Raw genomic sequence first — 25,994 nt, 5'->3', positions numbered from 1 at the left:
AGATACTCTAACCAGCCAAGACAGGGCCTATCAATTTTTTAAATCACTGTCTACCAAGCACCTAGCCTGGTGCTTTGATAAAATGATTTCAAGCAACTAAAAAATGTATATAATTAACAGTAATTTTAAACTGTGGGATACAAAACTATTTACCGAATGGTTCTAATTTGGGAGAAAATTAATATGCATAGAAAAAAAATGCCCTGGATGGTGTGTTTCACCAGTGGATTGAGAGCCAGCCTGCAAACCAAAGGGTCGCTGGTTGGATTCCCAATCAGGACACGTGCCTAGGTTGCAGGCCAGTCCACAGTGGGGGGGGGGGGGGGTGCAAGAGGCAACCACACATTGATGTTTCTCTCCCTCCCTTCCCTCTCTAAAATTAAATAAAATATTTTTTTAAAAAACAACAAAAAAGAATGTATTACCTAATCAAAAATGTTAAATGTTTACAAGGCAGAAAACACTAAAACATTAAAACTGATTATCCCAGAAGAGTAGGGCAAGGATTTTGTTGTTACATGTTCGCTAATTTTTCTACAGTGAACATGAATTGCTTTTACGACCCGAAAAAAGATGTGCTGTTTCGCAAAGACCTTTGGCAACTGCGAGGACAGTTTCCTGGAGTTGGGAGAGAGGGGAGCCACGAAGCGAAGGTTCCCGCTTCAAACGTGACCAAGAAGAATCTCTCCCAAGGGAGAGAGCGGAACACGGGATGTCTGTGCGCTGCGGGGAGAAGAGCCAAGAGAAAGGGAGAATTTCAAAAGGGGGACAGAGTATGGGGCGAAGAGGCACCGGGCCCCTGCGACGTCACTCCCGTGGAGCCGTCCATAGGCCAGGGGATTCCTGCGCAGCCTTGTGTGGTCTCAGAAGTACCGCGGGAAAGAAGGAAACGGGGACTGGCGGTCTGTTGCGGGTGCTACTTCAGGAAAAGGTGAATGGACCCTCCGCAAGGGACCGTAACACGCCCCCATTGAGAACCCCTGCCACAGCCGGAAAAATGCGGCCGGCACTGTGCACCACCCCCGTCTTTCCCATAACCCCTCCCCTCCTAAGGGAGGAGCTTCAAGAGACGGGAGCCGGAAGGGGCGGGGCCGTGAGTACCGAATCCTTACGCGATTTCGCGAGAGCAGCAGAGGACGGAAGCGCAGGCTGCATGATGCGGTTCCTGGTTGCGTTGGTCCTCCTAAGCGTCGCAGCGGCGGGTAAGACACCCCCCCACTCACAAAAAAAATGTCCCATTGTCGCCCCGGACACATCATCCTCATCATGGCTGGTCTCCATCTGTGCTTGCTTCTTCTCTGCCCGACCCATTCCTCCCTTCGCCTTCACCTCACCACCGTTTGCCGCTTGCCCCAGTCCCTTCTAGCTGTGAGGATTCCTTTTTCCCGGCCTGCCTTTCTTCAGGGCCAACTGGATTCTCTCTTTCAGGAGCTGCGCTGCCCATTTCTCTTTCATCAGCCGATGAAAACCTTCTCAACCTGGAGAAGGGAAAGACTGCAGAAAGAGTCCGCAGCCAGCCCTACTGGAGTCATCTGTCTAAGAGAGAGAAACCCGCTCCCGCAGAGCTGCCCAAGAAAAACGACAGTGCTGAGATAGCCGCGCCACATCTGGGCGCCGAGGACAGTTCTGTCAAGTCAGAGAATGAGCATCAGCCCACGAAAGACACTTCTGACGAGTCAGAGAAAGAGCATCAGCCCACGAAAGACACTTCCGACAAGTCAGAGAAAGAGCATCAGCCCACGAAAGACACTTCCGGCAAGTCAGAGAAAGAGCACCAGCCCACGAAAGACACTTCCGACAAGTCAGAGAAAGAGCATCAGCCCACGAAAGACACTTCCGACAAGTCAGAGAAAGAGCACCAGCCCACGAAAGACACTTCCGACAAGTCAGAGAAAGAGCACCAGCCCACGAAAGACACTTCCGACAAGTCAGAGAAAGAGCACCAGCCCACGAAAGACACTTCCGACAAGTCAGAGAAAGAGCACCAGCCCACGAAAGACACTTCCGACAAGTCAGAGAAAGAGCATCAGCCCACGAAAGACACTTCCGACAAGTCAGAGAAAGAGCATCAGCCCACGAAAGACACTTCCGACAAGTCAGAGAAAGAGCACCAGCCCACGAAAGACACTTCCGACAAGTCAGAGAAAGAGCACCAGCCCACGAAAGACACTTCCGACAAGTCAGAGAATGAGCACCAGCCCACGAAAGACACTTCCGACAAGTCAGAGAAAGAGCACCAGCCCACGAAAGACACTTCTGACAAGTCCCATCAGGAGCAGCAACCCAGGAAAGACAGTTCAGAGCCTGAAGGGGGTTCTCCACCCAAAGAAGAGAAAGAAATGCTTGGCCCTGCCTCTGGAGAGAACCATGAAGGGACACTTTTGGATTCCACGAATAAGAAGAAGGATGACCTTTATAAGGATAATCTTGGAAGTACCAATGCAGAGAGCAGCCACTTCTTTGCTTATTTGGTGACAGCAGCCATTCTTGTTGCTGTCCTCTATATTGCCTATCACAACAAGCGGAAGGTAAGTCAACAGTTACCCTAAGAGGAATGGGATATCCTCTGCCCCGAAAGCTTGGTGTGTGTGCTAGTATTCATCACTTATCTGCCTGTGAGCACTGGGGATTTCAAGACATCGCAGTTTTGTTTTGTTTTAGTAGAGCCTGCTAAGCTCTACTCTTGTTTTATAAATCGTTTTCACGTCTGTTTCCTCTGAGTGCCCTCTGCTGCTGCATTAGGTGCTAAGTGAGGACATTATTACCAATCTGACCTGAATTGGGGTCTCCTCCTATAACCTTGAACTTAGATCCTTCACAACCTCAGAGGACCTGAGTAACTGACAATTTGTAAGTAGCTAGAGCATTTATTTTCCTGTTTCCACTCTCAAGACAGTGCATCATTTCTGAGTTTTTGTCTTCCTCCTGCAGTGGCAGAAAGAACAGTTACACTGTTTTTGACATCCACAGCACAGAGCTCGGGGTTATCTTCTACAGTCATTTGAGTTTCTGATTAGAAGAAAGACCAGAAAGTGCATGAATATATGTATCTTTTACTTCTTATTTTAAATATTTTATTTATTTATTTTTAGAGAGAGAGGAAGGGAGAGATAAAAGAGAGGGAGAGAAACATCAATGTGTGGTTGCTTCTCTCACACCCCCTCCTGGGGACCCGGCCCACAACCCAGGCATGTGCCCTGACTGGGAATCAAACTAGCAACCCTTTGGTTCGCAGGCCAGTGCTCAATCCACTGAGCCACACCAGCCAGGGCTCATCTTTTACTACTTTAGCAGGATTTGGTTTGAACTAATATCTATGTCACTTAGCAATCACTTCAGTGACGAAATGATTGCATTGTTTACTGAGCTATAAGTAGAACAGGAACAGAACCACAGAAATGGAGATCACATGAAGGTTTATCCATAGGGGAGTGGGAGGGGGGGAGAGGGGGAAAAGGTACAGAGAATAAGTAGCATAAGTGGTAGGTAGAAAATAGACAGGGGGAGGGTAAGAATAGTACAGGAAATGTAAAAGCCAAAGAACTTATAAGTATGACCCATGGACATGAACTATAGGGGGGGTGGACAGGATGGAGTGGAGTGAAGGGGGGGAATGGGACAACTGTAATAGCATAATCAATAAATATATTTTTTTTTAAAAAGAATTGAGTACATAGTTTCTGTAGCCTGGTCAAAACTGGAGAGCTCAGTTCATGATGACCATAAGGCCTATGGCTGTAAGGAATGAAGGAAGACATTTAGTTAAACTGGTGCACTCCTTATTCTACATCCAACATCATGGAGAGTAACCTTAGGCATAAAATGAGAGTGGTAAGGTTAAGATGAGGCGAAATGTGGGAAAATGTGCATTAGCAGAAAAGAAATAATTGCTTACGATTTTTTAAAAAGATTTCATTTTTAGAGAGAGGAGAAGGGAGGGAGAAAGAGGTGGAGAGAAACATCAGAGAGAAGTATTGATGGGTTGCCTCTCGCACATGCCCCAGTTGGACACCAGACCCGCAACCCAGGCATGTGCCCTCACCTGGAATCGAACTAGCAACCTTTTGCTTTGTGAGATGACGCTCAGCCAACTGAGCCGTGCCAGTCAGGGCTGCTTATGATTTTTGCAGAAGGAAAGAAATGTCTTAGCTTGGACCTCTCCAAGGAAGAGGTCGCAGATCTTTGATTGAATACTCTTGAGTAAATCAACAGACTCCCACAAGCTAGAGCCCAGAACAGCTTTCCTCCCTCTGTTATTTTCTATTTAGCAGTATACTAAAGCAGATTCTAATAGAACTAAGCCCTGTCCTCCTTAAAATTGTTACAATTTAAACAGGCCTCTTCATGGGGGTACTGCTCTTTTTACTGTCAGAGTTATTAACAAATGTACTACCAGGTGATGACCTCTGATTTCAGAGACTGAAATATGTCATTATAGAATCACTTGTTAATGATACTCTTTTCTTTCCCCAGATTATTGCTTTTGTCCTGGAAGGAAAAAAATCCAAACTTACTCGGCGGCCAAAGGCCAGTGACTACCAGCGTTTGGATCAGAAGGTAAGCAAGGAGACGCAGGTCCATGGGAGGGCTCTGCATTCTCAGCCAGGCCCAGCAGTGGGCTTGCATTTGGCACAGAAACAGCAACTGGTTCTGGGGGTGCCGCTACCATTGCCCCTGCCCTTTTCAGACCACAAAGTAGAGACATCGAATGTGCATGTCTATAGTGTTAGAGCTAAGAGGCCTTTAATTACTTCACAACAGCTCCCTCCTTTGACAGAGGAGGAAACTCAGGCCCAGAAATCATTTTTTTCCTTTAAATTTCTACCTCAAGTACATGGCAAAATCAAGGCCTGATGACAACTCCCTAGGCTCCCGTCCTGTGCTTTTCGTCCTATGTCAGCACTTCACAAATTTTCTTAGGCATTGTGATAGAAAGCAGTATGATGCACTAGCTATGGGGTAGAGCCTGTGCTCCTGCATTTCTAGGAGGTTCCCAGATGGCATAAATGCTGCTGGTACCACATATTAGGGAGCAAAGCACTAGACTACACTCCCTGAAAATAAAGGAGTCCAGAAGCATAGGCCTCCAGCTTCCCAGAGCAGCCCTGCGGAGCGCTGTTCACTAGATTTCCTGAGTGCAGCCAACCCGTGCCTCTGCCACAAAGCAGAGACCTCCTTCCCCCCCCACAGGAGCAGAGTAAGGTTCTCCTCAAAGGCAGATGTCGAAACGCAGTGTACTCCCACTGCCTTGCTGCCGACAGGCACCTTTCCTTTCCCCTTCCCTGTAGCAATAGCAAGGGCAATGGTGCAGAGTTGGTGGCCCAACTGCAAGTTGTTCCCAGACTTCCTACAGGCAACACAGTTCACACGTACAGCTTGTACCAGCTACAGAATAGGCTGCTCATCCAGAACATCTTTGCTGACTGGCCTAGTAGGTCACCTTCACAGTATAACTCTGGCCAAGTACCTTTCCAGATAGTTGCCTTTAAGGATTGTCACCCCCCTTTATTTATAATTTTTTTCTGATTTTAAAAAAGGCACGTGTAAACAATTCAGAACTATATAGAATGGTATAAAGCAAAAGCCAGATTCTCAAATTCCCTCCACCAAGTGTGTGTTTTCTAGTGTATATTTTATTTCAAACCGACATATAAAATAATTTTTGGTGTTTTTATTTTATCAATGGCTGTTTTTATGGTGGAGGGTCAATTTGTCTTAATTCTGGGGGGTTTTTTTGAGCTTCAACTCCTTTAAGATCTCCCCCCCCCCCCCCCCCCCCCCCAAAATCATGGCAGTAAGGTATATTCCTCTGGAAGAAGATGAATGTTACCAGGGCATTGTGTTATTTTCGTTTCAGATGTGATTTTTCTGTTTTTGAGAACCTCGTCCTCCCTGCTGATTTGTTTCTAAATCAAGAGAAATGAAGAGCAAAGTACTGTGAACTAAGGGACACGCCCTAGAGTTTGGTGGCAAGTCAGGGCTGGCAGAGGTGGGAGTTTGGGGGTGAGGCATTGCTTTGGTTTTTGCACCTGCACTTTGGTGACCTTGTATCCTGTGCTCCCATTATCTACGCTGGGGTCTTCCACCCTTCCCCGCTCTGAGTGTGAGTAGGAGTGAGCATGTGGGAACCCAGCTTTGACCAAAGGGAGATCCAGCCCTAGGCAGGCTAGTACTGCTGACCGCCCTCCCTGGGGCCTTGGCTCTGCCGTAAAGTTACCCCTTGAAAATAGCCTTGCACTTGCCACTATTTATGTTTTCAGGCCTAGGAGAAAACTCAGGAGGTTGAGCTACTTTTCCACCTGGGCCTCTTTCTTTTGAGAGGGGGGATGTGCCCTGAAAGAGGTCTACAGTGTGAATGCTGTCGGGCAAAGGGCTACATTGAACACAGTTTTTTTCAAAGGCTTTAGCAGGAAACCAAAACAGCTTGAAAAAAGTGCTTTCCTGCCTGCTACCTGAAAGTTCTAGCTTAAGTTCTTCACGTTTTCCTGATATTTTCATATGACTTAAGACAAAGTAAATCAACTTCTGTTTGGTTGTACTGAACATAAAACTGAACTTGGAGATTCTGGGAGTAAAGCTAAAGCTGTAAAGTCACTATTCTCATCGCAGATTTTTTAAAAATATAGTTATGATTATTGAAACACTTTTCCTTACAATCATAGCAGGAACTTTTTGGAATGGGGTAAGTTCATGCTTTGTACAAGAGAACATGTAGAGGGTTTTGGTTTTAGTTTTGGTTTTAGTCAGCATTGTTTTCAAAGGTCTTTTATGAAATAGGTTCCCCACAAACTCTATTTTTCCTGTCTTGCCTAAAAGAGACAAAATAGACATATTTAGAAACTCACTGTACTCTTTCTTTTACCTTTATCTAATTAATGGTCTTCTCAACTGATACAGAATGCTAAGAGTAGTTAGAAAAATTCTTCTGTCCCATGGGGGGAGTTATTAAAATTTAAGAAATTGACAGAGTTCCCCTAGGGCCACTGAGGGTAGTGTCTTGGGTCAAGCTGTTTGAAGTCTTATGTAAATCTATTCTAGTCATGCTACCCTATTACAGAGAGGTGACCAAAAGTTGTTACTGCAGAGGAGAAACTGAAAACAGCCGATCTCGAGAAATACGGTGTGGGAAGTGAGGGGACTCTGTGCTGTTGAAGAAGTAAGTCTACAGGAGGGGCCATCGTGTTACCACGTTAGCGTCCACCTTGCTGAAAACGCTTCCTGGCTTTGAGTTGAGATTTTCGTGCAGTGCAGGTGGAGATCAAGAATGAATGAGTGCTCTACGTCTGTACCAGTCTTATACTGGAAACCTTTCCTCCAATCGGAGGAATCTTCTAGCTGGCTCCCCTAGCATTCCCTAAGACCGTGGTTATTTTATTCCCTTTTCTGTCTCCCCTGTCCCTGCCTTTCCTCCTCCGCTCCATGTTTTCTTTTGCTGCCCCTCTAGCACTTTTCCTGCAACCTTCAGGCATGCACAAACGCCCTCCGCGCCCCCCCCTGCAACCACCATCTTCTTATTCAGTGTGCTGTTCGGCTTCTCCAGGAAGTATTGCTTCCATTACTTTGCCATTTATTCTCTTCATAATTTTTACAAACTCACTTTGGTCTCTGCCTTTCTACCGTCTTTCTGTAGAAAGATCCAATGACATATTGTCAAAACTTAGTCTTGACCTTGATAGAATTGGACACTATTGACCATCCAAATAGAAATCACCCTCTTGTGGTTTCCCTGACATACTGCCCTGATGTCACGAACTCCTGGGCCTTACCCTTCGCTGATGGGAGAAAGGGCCTCAAAGGGTGGTTCTCTCTATTCCTTTGTCTGCTCAGAAATTCATTCATTCTCCATCCCCTGAGTGGCTACCAAGTCTTTGTCCTTGGCCTAGTTCCCGGAGGAACCAGTCCTACTGTGTGCTGAATATTTCAGCACGGCCGTCCTGTTCTCACTGAAACTGAATTCCTTCTCCCATTTAACTGCCTCTTGCAACTGCCCGATTTCTTTTATCCTGTCAGCTCCTAACTCCAAACTTTTACCATTTTTATCGCATCACAAAAGTCTTATCCATTTTTTAAAAAAAATATTCCAGCTATAATCTTTCCATTTTCCCTGCTTCCTTGTCCCATACCCATTTCACCTCTCTTCTGGATTTTTTTTTTTCTCCCAGGATCCACTTTAATTGGTTCTTCTGTCCATCTTCTCTTATGAACATGAAGAGACCTTTGATCTTTCTAAAATACTTGCCCGGATCTGAAGCTTCTGTTTGTGTCCCTCATGGCATAGAGAATCGAGTTTATAGGCTCTGTAGGATTCAGGACTCCGCATACGGGCACTCATCTGCCGGTCTTTCTCTGCATCCTAGCCAGGCCAAAGGCCCCTCGTGTTGGATGCCTGTCTAGGCCCCCGTGCTTTTTGTTCTTGCATCCCCTGGTTTCCCACAGTTATTCTTTGGTTAGGGTGCCCTCCCTTCTTTTTCCCTTACCTCCCCAGAATTTGTTTCCTCGGGGCCCAGCTCAGGTTTTCCCGTGTACCTTCCTAACTTCCCTGACCTTGGGATTGACTCTTCTTATTCTCCTTTAATAAGCCCTTAATGGTGTTAGTCACAAATTTTGAAACTTCAGCAAAACAGGGCAGTCAGTCTCTGATGTCTCTGGTCTCCCCCAAGAAAACCAAGCTACCTGAGGGAGTGCCCGGGCACCGTCTGCACATCCGCCAAGCATGGTGACATCTCTCGGGCACTTGTTTCTTCTCCTAGCAAAGGAGACATTTTCTTTGATCGGGACGTCTGGATGTGACTTAACTGAGACCTCACACGGCTCTTTCTGGTTATTGGTTGCTGTCCCTGATTGATGGATTTTGCTCATAAAGAGGAGAGCAGAAAGAAAGGTGGTTTCAAGAACCGAGAGGGTTGGTATTGCTGTGGAATCCGCATATTCCACTTTTTGAGCCTCTGAGAAATATTCCTTGCGGTGAAAGAGTACGATAGGATTTAAGTTTCACTTAGAAATTGCACTGAAGGAAATCTCTTACACCAAAGGAAAACTTGTTTTCTGGGTAGTTTTTGTTTTTTGAAGATTTGAAGCATGTTTTTCTAGAGATTGTGTGTGGATGAGGGTGAGTGGGCTGAAGTATCTCTTAAGCCGGCAGGGGCGGGAGGGGGGGTGGCAGGCAGGCAAGGACATACAGGAGTCCAAGAGAGGCACCCCTCTCTAGACAGCTTTTGGTTGAAGGGTGATTTCTGTTGGGAGGAATCTAATCTATGCTTCAGTCATGGTTGGAAATAGAGGAACTTGTTCCCCTGCTAGATTACCGAGTAGCATTATGTAGAATCCAGTCCTGGACTCTCAGGGAGTGGAATACCCGTCATATCAAAAGGCTAAGACAAGTTGGAAAGACCAATTAGTTTTTTTATATACTTTCACATTTTTTTTCCCATCATGGCTTTTAATGAAATATTTGGTAGTAGAATTCTAAACCTCTAAAATTACCCTGATGGTGATTCTTTTTGTTCTCCAATTCATGTCGATTAAATCAGAAAAAAAATAAGGAAGCCTGCCTCTGGTGTGTACAGGGTAACTTGGTACATAATGCTGCATGTGTGATGGAAGGTAGCACGCTTTGCACATGCTGAGTCTTTGCACATGCCGAATCATTCGGACAGGGAGGAGTGTGTGCTACATACCAGACCTGGTAGTCCTGCCAGCTCTTTTCTGAAAACTCTTGCTGGGGGATTGTTTAGCATGGCCTTGCTTAAGGATCCCGGGAAGAGATTTTCAGGTTTAATTAACTATATCCAGGCGAAGACTGAATCTCATGTTAGAGACTCCTCTGTGGAAGGATTCACTCTGAGCTGTATAGTTGCAAGCTGCCAACAAAGCCAGCCTCCTCGCACTGATATATATATATATATATATGTAATATGATAGATATTCCTTTCATTCAGAAATCTACCGTGTTAAATGATTGTTGACATTGTTTCCCTTTTTTGTTTACCTAATGAGTAGATTGTCACTGTTTTGCAGTGTTTTATATTTTCAGCTTTTGTAACTAAACTATAATTTTTTTAAGCTTGTTTGGTCTAATAAGTATTTTTCAGTACTTAATGTTTTACTGAGCTTTTATGAATGCTACTTGATGTAATTTTGTATTATTGCACAGAAACTGAAATAAACTTCAAACATTAAAGCCATAGATCTTTTTATTTTTAACCTTTAGTCTTCATTTACCTTCCCATCCAACATCCGATGAACTGGAAACGCCGTTCTGGGCTTTGTAAACATTCTGTAGCTTTCCCTGTTGTGGTGGTGACTGATTTCCACCCTTCTCCTCCCCACCAGGCAGCCCGTTCTTGGTCTAGGAGGTAGCTAGCTGGGCCCTTAGTCATTATTCATTCAGTTACCTCTTGGCACTTTGTTCTCTGCTGTACTATTGGCCTGGAATGCTCTTACAGCCTGCTTCAACCCCCTGAAGTCACCTTTCCAGTCCTGGGCCCTACCAACGCCACCCTTTGCTCTCTATCTCTGGAAGATAAGCCTTGAGGTTCCGTGAGGGTGTGTCTTGGTGCTGGCACATTGAGAACCCAGGGTCACCCTAATTACAAGGATGACAAACCTAGGGCCTTGGCTGCATACAAATTGGGTATTATCTTGTAACACATACCTTGCTAAGTAGTACATCTTGTCATTACCTCCAGCCCCCACTACCACATTGAACCTATCACAGGTCTCCACCCTTTGAAAGAGCCACTGGAACCTGCCAAAAATAGGATCTGGAGTCCTTTGAACCTATGAAACTTTGACCAAAACCTCACCAGGCACCTTTTTCTTTAACAGTGTAGACTGCGGCACAGCACTACAAATGGATGAGGAGAAGCCTTGAGACAGCTGGTCTAGCACTTTCAAGGGTTCTAGCCACCTGACCAAAGAGTACTCAGTCTGATTGCTGAGTCAGGAGGGGTGGGGGTGGTGTGCAGAGCACTGCTTGATGAGATATTAAGGCTATCCAAATCGGTAGTCCCCCCAGGCCTTTTATTGGGGCTAGCATGTTATAAAAGGTATGAAAGATCATCCCCGTCCCAGCTAGAAGAGCTTCATTTGAAGAATTGGGATCTGTGCTAGACCTGTGTGTCGGATCTCCATTCAGAAATCAAAGACAAATGAGAGTGCTTTATAGGAGCAGAAACAAATGCTGAAAGACATAATAGCTAAGTCGGGCTGTGCCACAGCACTGGCCAAATGCTCTGACTCATCCCTGACCGGACTAATTCTTCTTCTTTTGTGCCTGGATCCTTGAACCAAGCTTCTTGAGGTCTAAGTACAAGTTCCGCTTCAGGATGGCACTGCTGCACAGAAGGGCCCCTTGCAGGGCCCCCATCAACCCACAGGTGAAGATATCCTGGCCTAGGAGACAAGAGCAGAGACCCATGAGCAGCCCCCCCAAGTAGGGGAGAGGGCGAGGGCTCTCAAGTTCATCCCTCAGTGCTGGGCCACCCCGAGATAGCTCCAGATCAGGCCCAGGATCCGCAGCCTGCAGAGGCAGCCCAGGGTGGTGTAGGAGGCCGCGGGGGCAGAAGGGCCCGAGGATCTGAACGGAGGGAGGCCTTGGGTCTCAGCTCTTGGCAAGATGAGGAGTCAGTGTACCTGTCAGGTAGAGGTTGGGGATGGGGCTTTGGGCCCTGATGGAGGCTATTCCACGAGGATGCAGGCGTCTCAGGTCGTGGTCAGCCCCATAAGTGGTACCCTGGAAAGCAGCCAGATAGAACTGACTGGTCAGCGGGGATCCTCCAGTCACACTGTCCACCTAAGAGGCAAAAAAGGCAGCCACAGGGTGGGAGTGAGACCTTGTCAGATCCTCATCTCTTCTCTTCTGCTCTCTTTGAATGAGCTGACAGCCTGCATGGGTTCCCTGCCTTCCCGGGAGCTCAGCTATCTCTGGGTTTAACTTCCCTGCCCTGAAGAAAAGGGAGAAACGGCACCAAGAGTTACCATACCCATATGGTCTACCTACCTTTCCCTTCAGCTGTGGGAACAGCTTCATGACAACTGACAGAGAGGCTTCAACAAAGGTGGTTTTCAGGGTCTCATAGTCGCTGCTCCGCTTTCCATTTGGCTCCTCCTGCCATTCCTCAAACCACTCGTAGGACGTGGGCATCAGCACAATCATCGTGGACCGGTCTTGGAGTGCAAAGCCAGGGTTACTGCTGCCTGGCCCCTTTCCATCCCTCCCCCTCCCCTGGGACCTCAAGCCCCACCTGGGAATCGGTCCTCCCAAGTCGGGTCCTTAGCTGATGGGGAAGCAATGAAGAGAAGAGGCACGTGTTCTGCAGCCTTTTCCCTGGGCATAGACAGGTAGTGCTCCATCCTGAGGGCGAGAGGGGTGTGGCTGCCAGCCCTTGGCCTTGGTTCTCACTGCCACCAGCACCACCCTGAGGACAATTCATTGCCAGGGACACCCCTTAGCCCCCAGGGATGAAGCCGAGGCACGACCTCGGTGTGGAAAAAGCCCTTCCTGGGGTAAATTCTTGCCCACTTCCTCCCATTCCATCTCCTGCTGCTGCCTCCCCAGTGTCCAGGGAGGAAGCAGGGGTCCTGTGGGCAGTGGGCCCATACTGACACTCACTCCCCACATGCACACACATGCCTTACGCCTTATCCATGTCTGTGTCAAAATAAACATAGTAGTTGGTGGACTGCAGCCCCAAGTCCTTCTTGGTGCCTCGTAGGCAGATGAAGACAGACAACACGCCCAAGCTTGGCCGTACCATCTCCAGCTGCTGCTTCACGCCTGCCAAAGAAAGCTGGTGAGGGCTGTGTGCACCGTGGCCCGAGATGGCCACCTGCCCCGAGAGCCTGCTGAGGCTCTCACTGCACCTGCAGCCTAGCCTCAGTTGCCACCCTAGCCCTTGGGCTGTTTTTATCATGTTATTTCAACTGTAACTGTTGAAATAACAATTAATTGGCAGGGCCTGCTCTCTTGACTCCTCCCTTGACTCTGGATACAACACCAGACTGACTCTTCCACTTCCACCCACTTCTCTAGCACCTTAGAAGCTGGTGGCACACAGTCTCCCTAGGCCAGTTCCCAGCGCCTGCAGGACAGTCTCAGGCTAACTGCCGCCAACCGTCCCCTCATGTCTTAAGTTAGGAGTGCTGACTGGTCTCCATGCTATAAAGACCACACATATGAACAGTAGTTTGTTATAAGCCTGAATTCCAGTATGAACTTTAAATACAAGCCACCTAATAAATGAATATACACAATTCATAATGTGCGGTATAGCTTCGAGATGGTAAGCAATGCAAAGGAACAAATGTGAACAACGTTCCTGGCACGTGGCGTTTCAGGGTTCAGCGGGGGAGGAGGGAAGAACAGCACTGGAGGGAGGCGATGGCCATCTGATGTCCCCCGGGACCAAAGCAGCTGAGCTTCCCCACCTCTCAATAAATCACCCCAGACTAGTTTTTCAGAAATTTCTCCTACAATTCTTATCCTTTGTCCTTATTCCCAGCCCCAGCCCCAACGCCTGCGTGAGGGACACCACTGGCTGCTCTGGTTACTTCATTTTACAACCATTTGTTGAGGACCTAAAATGTACTGAACCCTCTGCAGGCCCTGGGGATGCTATAAGGAATCAGATATGCTGCCTGTCTACTGAAAAGGAGACTTTCCTGAAATAAGCTGGCCAGCCTCATAGAGGCTGCAAAGAACTGAGTGCTCCAGGTAGCGTAACCACAGTATCTATTGAAAACAGGCCACTTTTAAGAGCAAAAGGAAGCATTGTCATAATTACAGTAAGACAACTGGCATAAAGTTTACAGACACTCTGCCGTGAGGAGGGCGTGGAAGGGGAACGTGGGCTTCCACGGCCAAAGTCAGGAGCAGTGGACCGTCCTGGAGCCGCAGGAGGAGCACCTTCTCACCTGGGTCCCAGCATCCGGGGGTAATCACATTGCTGGCACCCTCTTTCCAGGTGGGGTTGAGTTGGCATAGAGAGAACCAGAGGCCCTAGGCCTTCTGAAGCCCCTTAGAACAGCAACTACCTCCACCCAGCCCCTTTGCTCTTTCCCCAGCTAGAAGAAAGAGGCCCAGGAACCACATATGTGGCAGAAAAATAGAACCTAGGGTCCCAAAGAAGGCAGTTACACAAACCCTTTCTTCTCCACAGCAGCCTTCGCTTCCCTTACTACTATGATGAGACCAGGCTTTCCCACTCAAAAATGTCCTCTCCAAACCATCCCCAGTCACCACCTCAAGGCTCAGCAGTGAGGTTTAAGAAAGGCACTCTCATTCACAAAGGTTCCCTCTGCCTGACCATCCCACCTCCACCCACAACCCCACCTGGCTCTTCCTGTCCCATAGGCCAGCAGATACCTGGTTCCCACCTCTGACATGGGAACAGAACTATGAAAACGTCTACCCCCAACAGCTAGAAACAAAGGAGTCCCACCACTGGGATCTCTGAATTAAGCATCGTCTCTGCCACTGCCTGAAATGTTCTCAAACTGGGATTTATCTGGGACAGCACCCAGCTCCCCAGCCAAGGAGGCAGTTGGTCCTTCAGCCAGGTGGGGGCTGGTGCCATTAGCCCGTTTTCAGGGCTAAGCTACCCAAGCCCAGTGAAAGCTACTATACAGTGAGGAAAGGCAAGCTGGAAAGGTAACGTGGCTGCCTGGAGAGAAGACAGACCCGGGTGGGACCCCAGGACCTGTTAGAGGACAGTGTCAGGGATCAGAGATGCTGGGAGAGAGGGAGGCAGGAAGCACCAAAGGCAAAATCGGCGGTCAGTCCACCCAGCCCTACCCCACTGCCCTGCACCGGGCAGTCTCAGCCTCACCCCACACAGCTCACCCAGTCTGAGGGAGTAGGCCTTCGCTGGCAGCAGATGCTGGCTGAGGCCCAGCTAAGGCAAAGGAATGAGAAGGCTGGTTTTCAGTAGAACACACACCTCGGAGCCAAGTACAACTGCCACCCACCCTCTCCCCCACGAGGAAATCCAGGGCCTCACTTTTCTGCTAAACCCACTCTGCTGCCCACCTCTCCAGCTCCTCAAAGAGCAGCCACCGCCCCCATGTCGGGGGTGGAAAGCCCCTTCCACTGCTCTCTGGGCTACTTCTCTGTGCTGTTCCATCTCTCCGCATTGAGCTGCTCCCGTCTCTCTACCTGCAGCCCCAGCCAGAGGCCTTTAGCTACGCCCCTCTCTTACCCTCCCAGATTACTGGCCCCCTCCAGGCCAGCAGCCTCCTTCCCTCAGGTCACCCCAGTAGCGTGTAGTCCATTTCAAAACAGTTAACATCTCACCTAACTTCGGCTGAGCCACTTTGTCCCTCACACGCTGACCTGCTCTCCTGCCCCTTCTAGTGAGGCCTTGTCTCTGGAAGCCCTGTGCTTCTCAGACTAGAGGGGGCCAAGAGCATTCTCATCTCAGCTTTGCCACCTGCAGTGAGGTGGCCTTGAGAAGTTCTTTCCCCTGCATGGCCTCAGTTTCCCCAGCTGTAAACATCAGGATGATGACAGCTCTTTCCCAGGTGGCTATGAGGGCCAAAGGCAACGACTGACCCAGGGCCAATCATTACTATGTCTACCTGCTCCTGCTCCTGCTCCTCCACAGAACCAGACTCTTCTTGTTAGACTTGGTTTCTCAGAAGAGATGACTGCACTGAGCCTTATTTCTAGCTGGCACCCAGAGTTTGGGCCCAGGGTTCAAGGAACAGAAGCCAAAAGGGTGTATGCCTGCAGCCGCAGCCCCAGTGAGGAGCTGGTTCTGAAAGAGGCAGAAAAATACACCCCTGCTTCCCAACGAGGCACGCAACAATTGTCATCAAGCCTTTTTCCTCCACGGCAGCCTGAGCTTCCCTCGCTGATAATGTCAGACCAGTCTTTCCCACTCAGAATAAGTGAGGAATTAGGAAAGGAAGCAGAATTCATATGACAAACTTAGTGAAAACCCAAGAAGTGTTCCTTTGGGACTCTGCCCATCACCATCAACCATTAGAGAGATGATCTAAGATCTCGGAAAACTGGAAACGGGCAACTCAGAACAGAAACTTAAGAGAGGAGAGGGAAAAGTGGTTGAGACTACAAGGGGAAGGGAGCAAATATGCCAAGAATGCAAAGATCAGTAAGGACCACAGAGTCTTTGGGGTGATGTAATACAAAGAACTTGTTTCCCAACCCCCACATAGAGGCCTTGCTGGCAACAAGTCAGAGACCAGTGTGTTCACCTTTTCTGCTGAAAGGTGGTCAAAGGGCAGCCACCACCCTGGGAAAAGCATCAGGCAACGCTGGGAACCTGGGAGAGCGCCACGCAGCCCCAGTCTTACCTGGCAGGCAGTGGGCATTCTCTGGCAACAAGTTCTTGTAGGTATTGAACAGTCCTGCGTCAGAGATCACGATGGGGCAATAGATGTTCACCAGCTCTTGACCCTTCTTCACACTGACACCTGCAGGCACAAGAACTTGACTGAGGTTCTGTGCACTCCAGGAGAGAGAGGCTCCTGTCCCGAACAGGTCTCTCCTAGACTAGGCTTCATTTTCTCAGACCTGAGCGTCAGATGGGCATGCCCCAGGCAAAACTGTAAAATGAGTAAAACATCCTCAAGCACTCTCAGTGTCCCCCAGCACTCCGTGCTCACCTTCCCTAGCTTTCTCTCCACCCTGCATGGGCTCCCTTTTCTTTAGCTAAACCCAACACCCTTCACACTGACTCCTTGTATCAGCCTTCCATGACGTGGGCCCTGCTGTGTGCCCACCTCACTTCTAGCCACTCACTAAACTAGTCGGTACAACCATATGAAACAGCTGATAGTCAACATTTTTTACTTATAAAAACAGTTTCTAATGGTTCAACCTCATATTTTCAGATGCTTAAAATTTTCAGCTCTTTCATACCTCTGTGTCTTTGCACATTCTACTCCTTGCCTGGAGTAACCTCCCCCAACCTCTTGCTAGCTTCTTCTGACCCTTTATGACCTGGCTCGAGCACCTCTGCCTTCACTCCGAGGCCTTCCCTGTCCCCCCATCCTTGCATCCCTGTTCACCTCCAGTTTTAGCATGTACTTCTGTACGGCACTTAAACTGTATCACAGTGATCTTCCCTATGAGACTGGAAACTTCTTGAGTTAGAGATTAGGACTTGCCTTTTTATTTTCATCTTTTATCACCTAGCACATGAAAAACACAAATAAATATATTCTCAACTGAATTTAATTGAACTGATAAATCCACCTTGCTTCATGGACCCCTTTGGCTGGAAGAATTTGCTCGTGAAGATGAGAGAAAATCTCACACTACTGACAGCCACCTCTTTCTTACCACCAACAAGAAAGAGGTGGCTCTCTTCTCTCTCCTACTCTCTTCTACAAATATATTCTCAGAGATCGCTGATGGCCTTTCCTCCCTTGATTTTTCTGGTGCACTGGGCCACCCACTCACCACCTCCTCCTTAAAAGGTTCCTCTGCTGAATTCACCATCACACCAGCCCTATTTTCTTCAGGCCTCTCTCGGTCCCATTCCCTGATGCTTCTTAAGCACCCACAAGTCATGGATGGCCTGCTCAGTTTCCCAGAGTCCTTCATAAATTTCTCCCATAGTGGGATTTTGACCTCGGTGCAGATAACAACAAAGACCTGAGCCAGGACGACAAGATTCTAGGCCCTACTCTGCCATTTACAGGTTGAGGGCAGGGTATTCTGCTAGCCTCCATACTGCCCTAGGGAGTGCCCAGGTTATGTATTCGTTCCATTAACCACTCAACAAACATTTATTGAGCCTCTATTATGTGTGCTAAAATCTACAGACAAAGATTAAAAAGACACAGCCCCTATACTCAATGAGATCACAGATTACTGGATAACTATTCTTATCTATTGAATAAGTAATTAAGTACTGTTCCTTGAAAACCAAGCAATCCTGTATCCTTCCAGGTCCTCTGTCCCTCCAGACTAATCGCTTTCCCCTGAGCCCTGCTCTGGGGCAGATTCCAGCCTTTAACCCCTGTGAGGAAGTCAGTTCTGCTACACCTTCTGCCCTCAGCGCTTCCTTGCAGCCCCTGGTCTCTCCTACTCCAGCCCAGGAAGCTCAACGCAGGACTCTCACCACAGGCTTTCCCAGCTGAGTCCAGCAACACACTCTGCACAGAGGCCCTCGTCAGGACAGCACCGCCAGCCCGCTGAATCACAGGGATGGTGTGAAAGGCGATTTCACTAGAACCCCCTCGAGGGTAAAAGGCCCCTTTAATGTAGTGGTGAACCAGCAGAGCATGCATAGAAAAGGTGGTGTGGCTGGGGGTCACGCCTACGGAAGGAAAGAGGGGGTGATGAAGCAAATGCGGGCAGCAGCACCACTCAGAAAGGGACGTGGATTCCTGTCAGAAAACACGCCCTGGCTGGTGTGGCTGGATTGAGCACTGGCCTGCCAACCAGAGGGTCACCGGTTCAGTTCCCAGTCAGGGCATGTGCCTGGGTTGCAGGCCGAGTCCCCAGTAGGGGGTGCACGAGAGGTGATCACACATGGGTGTTTCTCCCCCTCTCTTTCTCCCTCCCTTCCCCTCTCTCTAAAGGTGAATAAATAAAATCTTAAAGAAGAAAGAAAAAGAAAACATGCGGCAAACACGCAGCCTGAGTCCCAGGGTTCAAATGATCCCAGAGGATCGGGGCAGCCGGAGGGCTGGTTTCCATGCAAATATGGGGTACCTTACAGATCTTGGGGCCAGTGAGACTGTCCTCCCTGCAAACTGCCGCGTTGCCGAGACCAAGGAGGCCAGTGCTGGTTGAAAAGGAAAATCATCCAGTGCGTGGATACAGGAATTTTTACCAGGGAGTACAGCAGGCAGGGGGCAGACTCCTCGCCCATAAGGGTTTATAGCACGTTTCAGTTAGCCACACACGTTCAGGATGCGAGACTAAGAGCCAGGAGGGCACAACTCCTCCTCCAGGAGCTGCCCAAGGCCCGAGGCCAGCACCCACCGTACGTGGGGAAGATGTAGCTGAGCACTGCCTGGAGCTCCTGGGAGGCAGGCAGCTGCCGCAGGACCTCAGCCAAGCTCTGGGTGGACGCGCGAAGGAATGGAGAGACACGGGTGAGCAGCCCACACTTGTTGAGGAACTGAACCACGGGCAATGGGAGGGTCTTCATCAAGATGGCATGAATGGCTCCTCTGGATACCAGCTGAGGAAGAAAATGAGGACGGAGGCACATGTCTCATTTCTAGAACTGCCAGGACAGAACAACCATTCCAATCACTTGCACCAGCAGAGGGCCCAGCGACACTCACCCCTGCCTAAACTAGGACTCAATTTGGATTTTTAGGAATCTGTACTCTCTGAATTCTTCCCATTATACACTCAGAAGAGCCTTTTGCTTTTCAGTTTCCTACCCAAATTCCATTTGAACAATCCCAATCTGGTCTTGGATGAAGTAAAAAAGGGTAATAACTGGACCACACAAAAGCCATCCTGGTCAGGGAAGACAGCACGGCACTCTGCAGAGGCCAGAGCGACAGCGGCAGCTGCCGAGCCCAGGCTCCAGGGTCACAGAGGCCGGTTCAGGTGGGGACTGAGCACAGGACAGACATAACTGTTCCTCCCTTCCTGCCTCCCCACCAGTCACTCCACTAATGAAGAAGGTCAGCCTTGTCAGGAATAAACAAGGGGATCCTTCGCACGTCCCTGTTACCTTAACCAGCTTTATATACTTGTCAATGGCAGCTTCTTCCTGGGGAAACTTCTCCTTGAGACCCTGAATGTAGGCTTTCTCTCCACTGTACATGGGGAACTCCTTTCGGCCACTGGGCCCTTCTAGTACCATGATGTCAAAGGGAGAGGACAAGGCAACCCAGTCCAGCTGCCCTTCAGTGATCTGGTCCAGGATAAAACGGTTAAAGCTGCCTTCCTCCATTCTCCCAATGTAATGGATTCCTGTGGGGAGACAGACAAACAAGGTATCTTAGGAATAAGGGGACTGAGCCCTGCAAAGGCGGACAGAGAAGCAAGGTGAGAGAGGTAGTCATGGCTGGCTGCATCCACGCCCAGAGGAGGCTGTTCACCCTTGCTGTGGGGAGGAGTTAGAGCATAAACCACCAGAGCCCTGCCCGTTTCAGCTCCCTGTGGGTATGGCTATCAGATGAGGAAAGAGGCGCCCAGAGAGAAGACAGGGGGCCTCCAAAACAAGAGGAATGCCCTGTGTCATCCCACAACAGCTGCTCCAACCCTCCTGAAGATAGAGCTGTGCTCCCAACCTTTTTCCACATAAACCTTACCTGTGTCAAATTCAAGGCCATCCTTTCCAAAGGTATGACAACAGCCTCCTGCCTTGGTATGTTGTTCCAGCACCAGAACTCGCTTGCCAGCTTTGGCCAGAATTGCAGCTGCAGCCAGGCCCCCAAAGCCACTGCCAATGACCACCACATCCAGCTTCTCCGGCACTTGGCTGACTGAGAAGGCTGCAGCAGAGGGAACAGATGGAGGGCAGGCTTCTCAGGCAGGGGCAGCAAAAGAGTGAAGATATGGAAACTAAAGAAGACTTCTCTAGCTTGTACAGTGCTAGAAAAGTCTAAAGCAGTTCGGCACAGAGCTCCTTATGAAAACATCACAAACGTTTTACCTGGGAAATGCTCAGGACCAGCCAGGCAGATGAAACAATGTGATTTGGTTCGATCCAAACTGATTTAACCGAAGTTGCTGTGTACATGGGGACTTTCCCTACTTTCAGTAGGAATCAGTAAACTATTACAGCAACAAAAGCACAAAGCAGACAGCAATACAGGCTGAGAACCCTAAGTGCCTACAAAGAGAATGAGGGAAGGAAGAAAACAAGGAGTTGGGAGACAGGAACATTGTCTTGCGGGGCAAGCTGCTGGCTCACAGAACTGTCCATTCACAATATGGTTATCTTTGGAAAATGCAGGGTCTGCAAGCACCAGTGGGCAGCCTGGTCGTATGATGGTCCTTTAAGATCCTGATGCAGAGACTTGGGCAGGACAGGGCTGCTCAGAGGATGCTACTCTGAGAAATCACGGCACCACTCCCTCGCATCGGGGAAGTCTGGAGGCAGGGCTGAGGAGGCTGCGCCTAAACAAGACACCCTGGGCAGCAGGGGGTGCCGTATGGGCACTTCCAACACCAGCTCTGTTCTTTAAAGATCACTTCCCAAGAATGAGATTCAGAATTTCTCAAGCTGCAAGAGAATGTGGTAAACTTTGAAACTTTTCAGATGTTTTTCAGAAAGACCTATAGTTAAAAATATATTTCATTTCACAACCCAGAGCTTACAGAAGTATAGAATATAAATACCTGAAATGAAAGGTTCATAATACAATGCTTACCAGAACTATATATGGTGCATTCTGATATTTCCTATTTCACTGCATTTGAAAATGTTAGTTGCAACCCACTAACTTGATTTCAAGTCCCATTAATAGATCACAATTTGGTCTGAAAGAGTTAAACTAGTCATTTCGTTTTTAGACCAGCCCGAGTAAGGGGAATGGCTTGCTACCGGTGATGCAGTAAATTAGTGACGGAGTCCTAGCGAAAACTCCGATCTCAGAAGTTCAGACTAATAGTCCTTCCATTAGAACAGTGTTGTCTCTGACTGTGAGGCAAAATGTGTCACACAAAACTCTAAAATTGTCAAGTGAGAGGGACCTTCCAGATCAAACAGGCGATCCAATTAAAAGAAAACAAAAACAAAATACCAGAACTCTTTCTTTCAACCTTAGGAGGAACCCCAAAATATGTTTTCAAGTTGACAGCAAAGGTACTCTAACGCGAGAGCAGTTTCTGAGCCTGAGGTTCCCTCTTGAGCCTCTCCCAAAGTTTCAAAACCAGGGTTCAACCACATGAGCTGGGTCCAGGCATAATCAGTCGAATCACTCAGTGGGCAAAATGAAATTTCCTATACAGGTTGCAAGAGATTTCTGTGCAGCTCCCCGAAGCCCTGAGTGCATGTGGAAAGGTTAGTGAAAAAGTTAAGGTCTTAGAGCTAAGTAAGGGAAAGGTTTCTTCTTGTCGATCGCTTCTTGTTAATTTAGCCATGTTACCAAACTCAAGGGGTTCACCGCTTGGGGTGCTCTATTCAAGAAGGAGACACGGTGCCCTGACTAGTGTGGCTCAGTGGATTGAGCAGCAGCCTGCAAAGCACAAAGTCCCTGGTTTGATTCCCAGTCACTAGTCAGGGCACATGCCTAGGTAGGGGGCAACCACACATTGATGTTTTTCTCCTACTCTTTCTTCCTCCCTTCTCCTCTCTCTACAAATAAATAAATAAAAATCTTTGGGGGGAAGAATTAGACATGCTTGTCACAAGGTAGTTTGAAGGAGACATACCTTGGGATAACCACATCTCATTCTTGAATAGAGCACCCCAAGTGGCAAACCCCTTGAGTTCAGTAACCAATCTGGCAATTCCAGATGAAACTCTGTCCTAAAAGAACTCCCTGTGCAGCAGTCAGCAGCAGCAACCCGTCCGGGGCCCACTCCCCTGCCTGCACTGGACAGAGGGTCTGTTCTACAGGACACTCCCAGAACTGCTGCCTGGCCTGCCTCCACAGTGAAGAGGAGTGGCCACCTGACCCTGTTTCCTTGAGTTCTTCAGAAGGGAGGGGGTAGGTCAGTCCCTGCAGTCACTTTAATCAGTGTTTCTATACCCATTTTGGGTATAGAGTTGTTGGAAAGGTAATTTCAGTTCTGGTGTGCACTTGGTTTCTGGTTGGTTGGGCAGGAACTGTCTCTGGGAGGCAGGATTCAGGGCCCAACCTCCGTCTAACACTTGGGGGCTGAGGAATGCCTGCCGGGCGATGTAAGACATCCTTGGATAATGATCTCTGGTCTGGTTGTCTGGTATGCTTTGTGCCTTTGCCTCCTAGGGTTTCACCATTTACTAACCGCGTATGCGCTCTTCCCCTGCAACCCCAACCCTGCTTCCTTTCATCCAAGGAGTGCGCTTTCCGAAGCACCTGCAGCTAGGGTGCAGCTCATGACAGGAAATCGGACTCGCACCCCAGCAGTTTCCTGAACAGCAGCACGGTTGCCATCAGACAGGCCACACCCCCTTCACTGAGGTGGCCCAGTTTCCAGTGGAGCTGATCTGGGACAAGTGAGACTGAGCAGCAAGGATTTGGCTGTGGGACTCCGCTAGTCTATGGCTAACGGTGTAAAGACATATGCTTGGGGTCACATGGGATGAATTGCTGGTTTTCCCTATGAGCTGTCTGAATAAGACTCCCATTGCTGTTCTTCCTCTGAAGGATAAAGGGAAAAAATTACGTGCCACATCTCTTCAAAGAGTCTCATTGCTACAAAGAGATGTTCTATAAGCAGGTATGATTTCAGAAATTTTTCCAAAGGTGTGGTAACACAGGCCAAATACCCTAGGAGTATTGAAAAACTACATTTTTAAGATGTAATTTGAGTCAGCTTTACTGGACTTGCAAAATGAAGCAGTGATGGGCTTCCTAGCCACATGGAAATGACACAGGGAAATGAGTTGCTTTTTTAGTAAGATTAATTTTTTTTCTTTCATTGATTCTAGAGAGAGGGAAAGGGAGGGAGAAAGACAGGGAGAGAAACATCAATAGGTTTTGTCTTGCATGCATCCTGACTGGGGACTGAACCCACAACCCAGGCATATGCCCCGACAAGGAATCAAACCTGTGACCTTTCAGTTTGCAGGGTGGCACCCAACCAAACCACACCAGGCAGGGCTTTTTTTTTGTTTTAGTAAAATTTTAGAGTGGTCTTAAAAAGCAATTTACTAATTTCCTGTCCACTCATCTGCAAGGATGAGATCACTGACTCTGGGCAGGTGCAGAGTCACGCATTCCCTTATGTCAGAGGCCAGTCAAGTGGACTCTTGAGACTTCAGCTTCTTTTCTGAGCAACAGCCTTTTAGCTCCCCCTTTTTCCTCCAAAGCTGTGGGGTTGCTGGGGGGTAAGGCAGGTGGAGGTGAGAGAGCTCCCTCTCAGCATTCACAACACTAGGTGCTTCTAAGCTGTGTCTCCTCCTTGGGGAGTGGCCCCCACTCAGCCAGGACACAGGTCTCTATGGCTTTGGGAGTCTGCTGCCCAGCAGTGGGATGGGCTGACCCAGGCACTTGCCCTGCTGTGGAAGCAGCAGGTGGAGCAGCCCAGTGTTTAGTCACAGCCAGATGCAGGCATGGACACTTAGGAACAGAACACTGCACTGCTAAGGTGTGCGCTGGAAGGGAGACAGGTGCAGGGAGGCCACACCACCCAGAACCTCTTTTAGCAGAGTGCGTCTGAACTGTGGCACGTCAGCCAAGCTATCAAACCAGGCATCCTGGGCCTGTTCTCTGCCTCCCACAGTCCTACCTGCCTGGAACTTGGGGGATAAGCCCGGCAGAGGCCTTTTCAGCCCATGTTCTCTAGAAGTCCCAAAGCTAGAGGGTTGAGAGGAAATGGGACCCGTAACTGTAGAAGGAGGTGACTCTGCCAGTGCGAGCCTCTACAGCCAAGAGAAGAGGTGAGGTAGGGCTTTGGATAGGAGTCCCTGGTGTCCTTCACTTTCTGAAAGTAAATAAAACTACCTTGCGACACAACCCGGTCTCATCCTTGAACAGAACACTCAAGCAGCGAACCCCTTGAGCTGGGTAATAGCCACTGTCATATTAAATGACAGAACCTGGGCCTTCTTGCATCTCGACTACCAACATGCCATCCAGACTGAGGAAGACCCAGAAACTTCAGGGTCACGTGCGCCACGACCGCTGGCAGCATCTGCTGCACTGCCAAGTACAGAAAGCACCTGGGAGGCCCGGATAATGCTGGTGGCTTGCATCATCACAGCATCCCCTTCGACAAATATCACCCAGGTCACGCTGGGAAAGCTGGTATTAGGCACAACCACTTAAAGAGGAACCAGAGCTCCTGCCCCACTGTCAACCTTGATAGACTGTGTACCTTGGTCGGTGAGCAGACACGGTAAACCTGCCAAAAACAAGACCGGAGCCGCTCCCATCATTGATGTGGTGCGATGGGGCTACTACACAGTTCTGGGGAGGGAAAGCTCCCAAAGCGGCCTGTCATTGTGAAGGGCAAATTCTTCAGCAGAAGGGCTGACGAGATTACGAGTATTGGTGGGCCCTGTGTGCTGGTAGCCTGAAGCCACGCGGAGGGGAGTTCATTAAACTCTCACAAATGGCCCTGGCTGGTGTGGCTCAACGGACTTGGTTCGCAGGTTCGATTCCCAGTCAGGGCACATGCGTGGGTTACGGGACAGGTCCCCAGTTGGGGACGCACAAGAGGCAAACACACATTAATGTTTCTCTCCCTCTCTTTCTCCCCTCTCTCCCTCTCTTCCCCTCTGTGTAAAAATAAATAAATAAAATTCTAAAAATAAATAAAATCTAAAAAAAATTCTCACAAATGATAAATAAATAAATAAATAAATAAATAAATACATAAATGGCAGGCTTGACTTTGCTTGGCTTTGCCAAGACCCTGGCAAACAGAGGACGGTGCCCATGCCCAAGCGTCCACTGTTCTCCAGCCTGCCCAAGCAAAGGCGGAACTAAAGCGGGGCGCCTCCGCATGCCTCAAGCCCTCCCAGCACTTCACATTCTGAGAAACTGAGGCCGGGAACTAGCAGCAGCTCGCCCTGCCAGAAGAAACTGCAAAGCAGCGCAGCTTCAGACCCCCAGGTCTCTTTCGCTGACCTTGTTTGAGGACCTTTTTCCGGGACTCCTTGTCTGTCACCAGGGGCGCGGGTGGTCTTTTGACGTCCTCGGAGAAAGGATTCCGGGAGCTGCTTGAGAACAGCCCCAGGTAAACTTTGCGGAGGACGGCCAGCAGCAGCACGGCCAGCAGCAGCAGCAGTGTAAGCCCCATGGCGCCTGTCCGAGGACTGGGATCACGCTGATGGCGCGCAGTTTTGTGGCGGTCGTTTCACCATGTTAGTCCTGCCCTGCAGGGAGGCGGGGGCAGCTTTGCTCATTGTGCAAGCCGGGATTTTTTGGCCAGGTGCCCCGACTCCAGCGCAGATTGA

General features: G+C 48.9%; 2 protein-coding genes across 2 annotated transcripts; one reads left to right on the top strand and one right to left on the bottom strand.

Moving 5' to 3' along the window:
* The first annotated feature begins 1,082 nt into the window (after window positions 1-1,082).
* TGOLN2 (trans-golgi network protein 2) lies at window positions 1,083-10,186 on the top strand. Its single transcript, XM_024558449.3, has 4 exons — window positions 1,083-1,202; window positions 1,429-2,528; window positions 4,474-4,557; window positions 5,858-10,186. The coding sequence occupies exons 1-4, from the start codon at window positions 1,154-1,156 to the stop codon at window positions 5,861-5,863; spliced, it is 1,239 nt and encodes a 412-aa protein (XP_024414217.2). The 5' UTR covers window positions 1,083-1,153; the 3' UTR covers window positions 5,864-10,186.
* RETSAT (retinol saturase) lies at window positions 10,176-25,991 on the bottom strand. The gene is made up of 11 exons (XM_024558448.4): window positions 25,666-25,991; window positions 20,251-20,433; window positions 19,668-19,909; window positions 18,959-19,160; window positions 18,090-18,287; window positions 16,315-16,434; window positions 12,640-12,778; window positions 12,246-12,355; window positions 12,002-12,168; window positions 11,635-11,794; window positions 10,176-11,394 (listed from the first exon to the last, which is right to left on the bottom strand). The coding sequence occupies exons 1-11, from the start codon at window positions 25,835-25,837 to the stop codon at window positions 11,255-11,257; spliced, it is 1,833 nt and encodes a 610-aa protein (XP_024414216.2). The 5' UTR covers window positions 25,838-25,991; the 3' UTR covers window positions 10,176-11,254.
* Between the last annotated feature and the right edge of the window lie 3 nt (window positions 25,992-25,994).

Source organism: Desmodus rotundus, chromosome 5 (assembly GCF_022682495.2).
Source record: "Desmodus rotundus isolate HL8 chromosome 5, HLdesRot8A.1, whole genome shotgun sequence".
Classification (NCBI taxonomy): domain Eukaryota; kingdom Metazoa; phylum Chordata; class Mammalia; order Chiroptera; family Phyllostomidae; genus Desmodus; species Desmodus rotundus.
This window is presented reverse-complemented; position numbering and strand designations above follow the sequence as displayed.

What these genes read in the sequence shown, in the direction of transcription:
- TGOLN2 (XM_024558449.3), top strand. Translation starts at nt 1,154, where the DNA reads ATGATGCGGTTCCTGGTTGCGTTGGTCCTCCTAAGCGTCGCAGCGGCG. An exon ending in CCTAAGCGTCGCAGCGGCGG is followed by an intron (nt 1,203 to 1,428) that starts GTAAGACACCCC and finishes TCTCTCTTTCAG; the next exon opens with GAGCTGCGCTGCCCATTTCT. An exon ending in CCTATCACAACAAGCGGAAG is followed by an intron (nt 2,529 to 4,473) that starts GTAAGTCAACAG and finishes TTCTTTCCCCAG; the next exon opens with ATTATTGCTTTTGTCCTGGA.
- RETSAT (XM_024558448.4), bottom strand. Translation starts at nt 25,837, where the DNA reads ATGGGGCTTACACTGCTGCTGCTGCTGGCCGTGCTGCTGCTGGCCGTC. An exon ending in GACACAGACATGGATAAGGC is followed by an intron (nt 12,356 to 12,639) that starts GTAAGGCATGTG and finishes TCTCGCCCTCAG; the next exon opens with GATGGAGCACTACCTGTCTA. An exon ending in TCCCACAGCTGAAGGGAAAG is followed by an intron (nt 11,795 to 12,001) that starts GTAGGTAGACCA and finishes TTTGCCTCTTAG; the next exon opens with GTGGACAGTGTGACTGGAGG.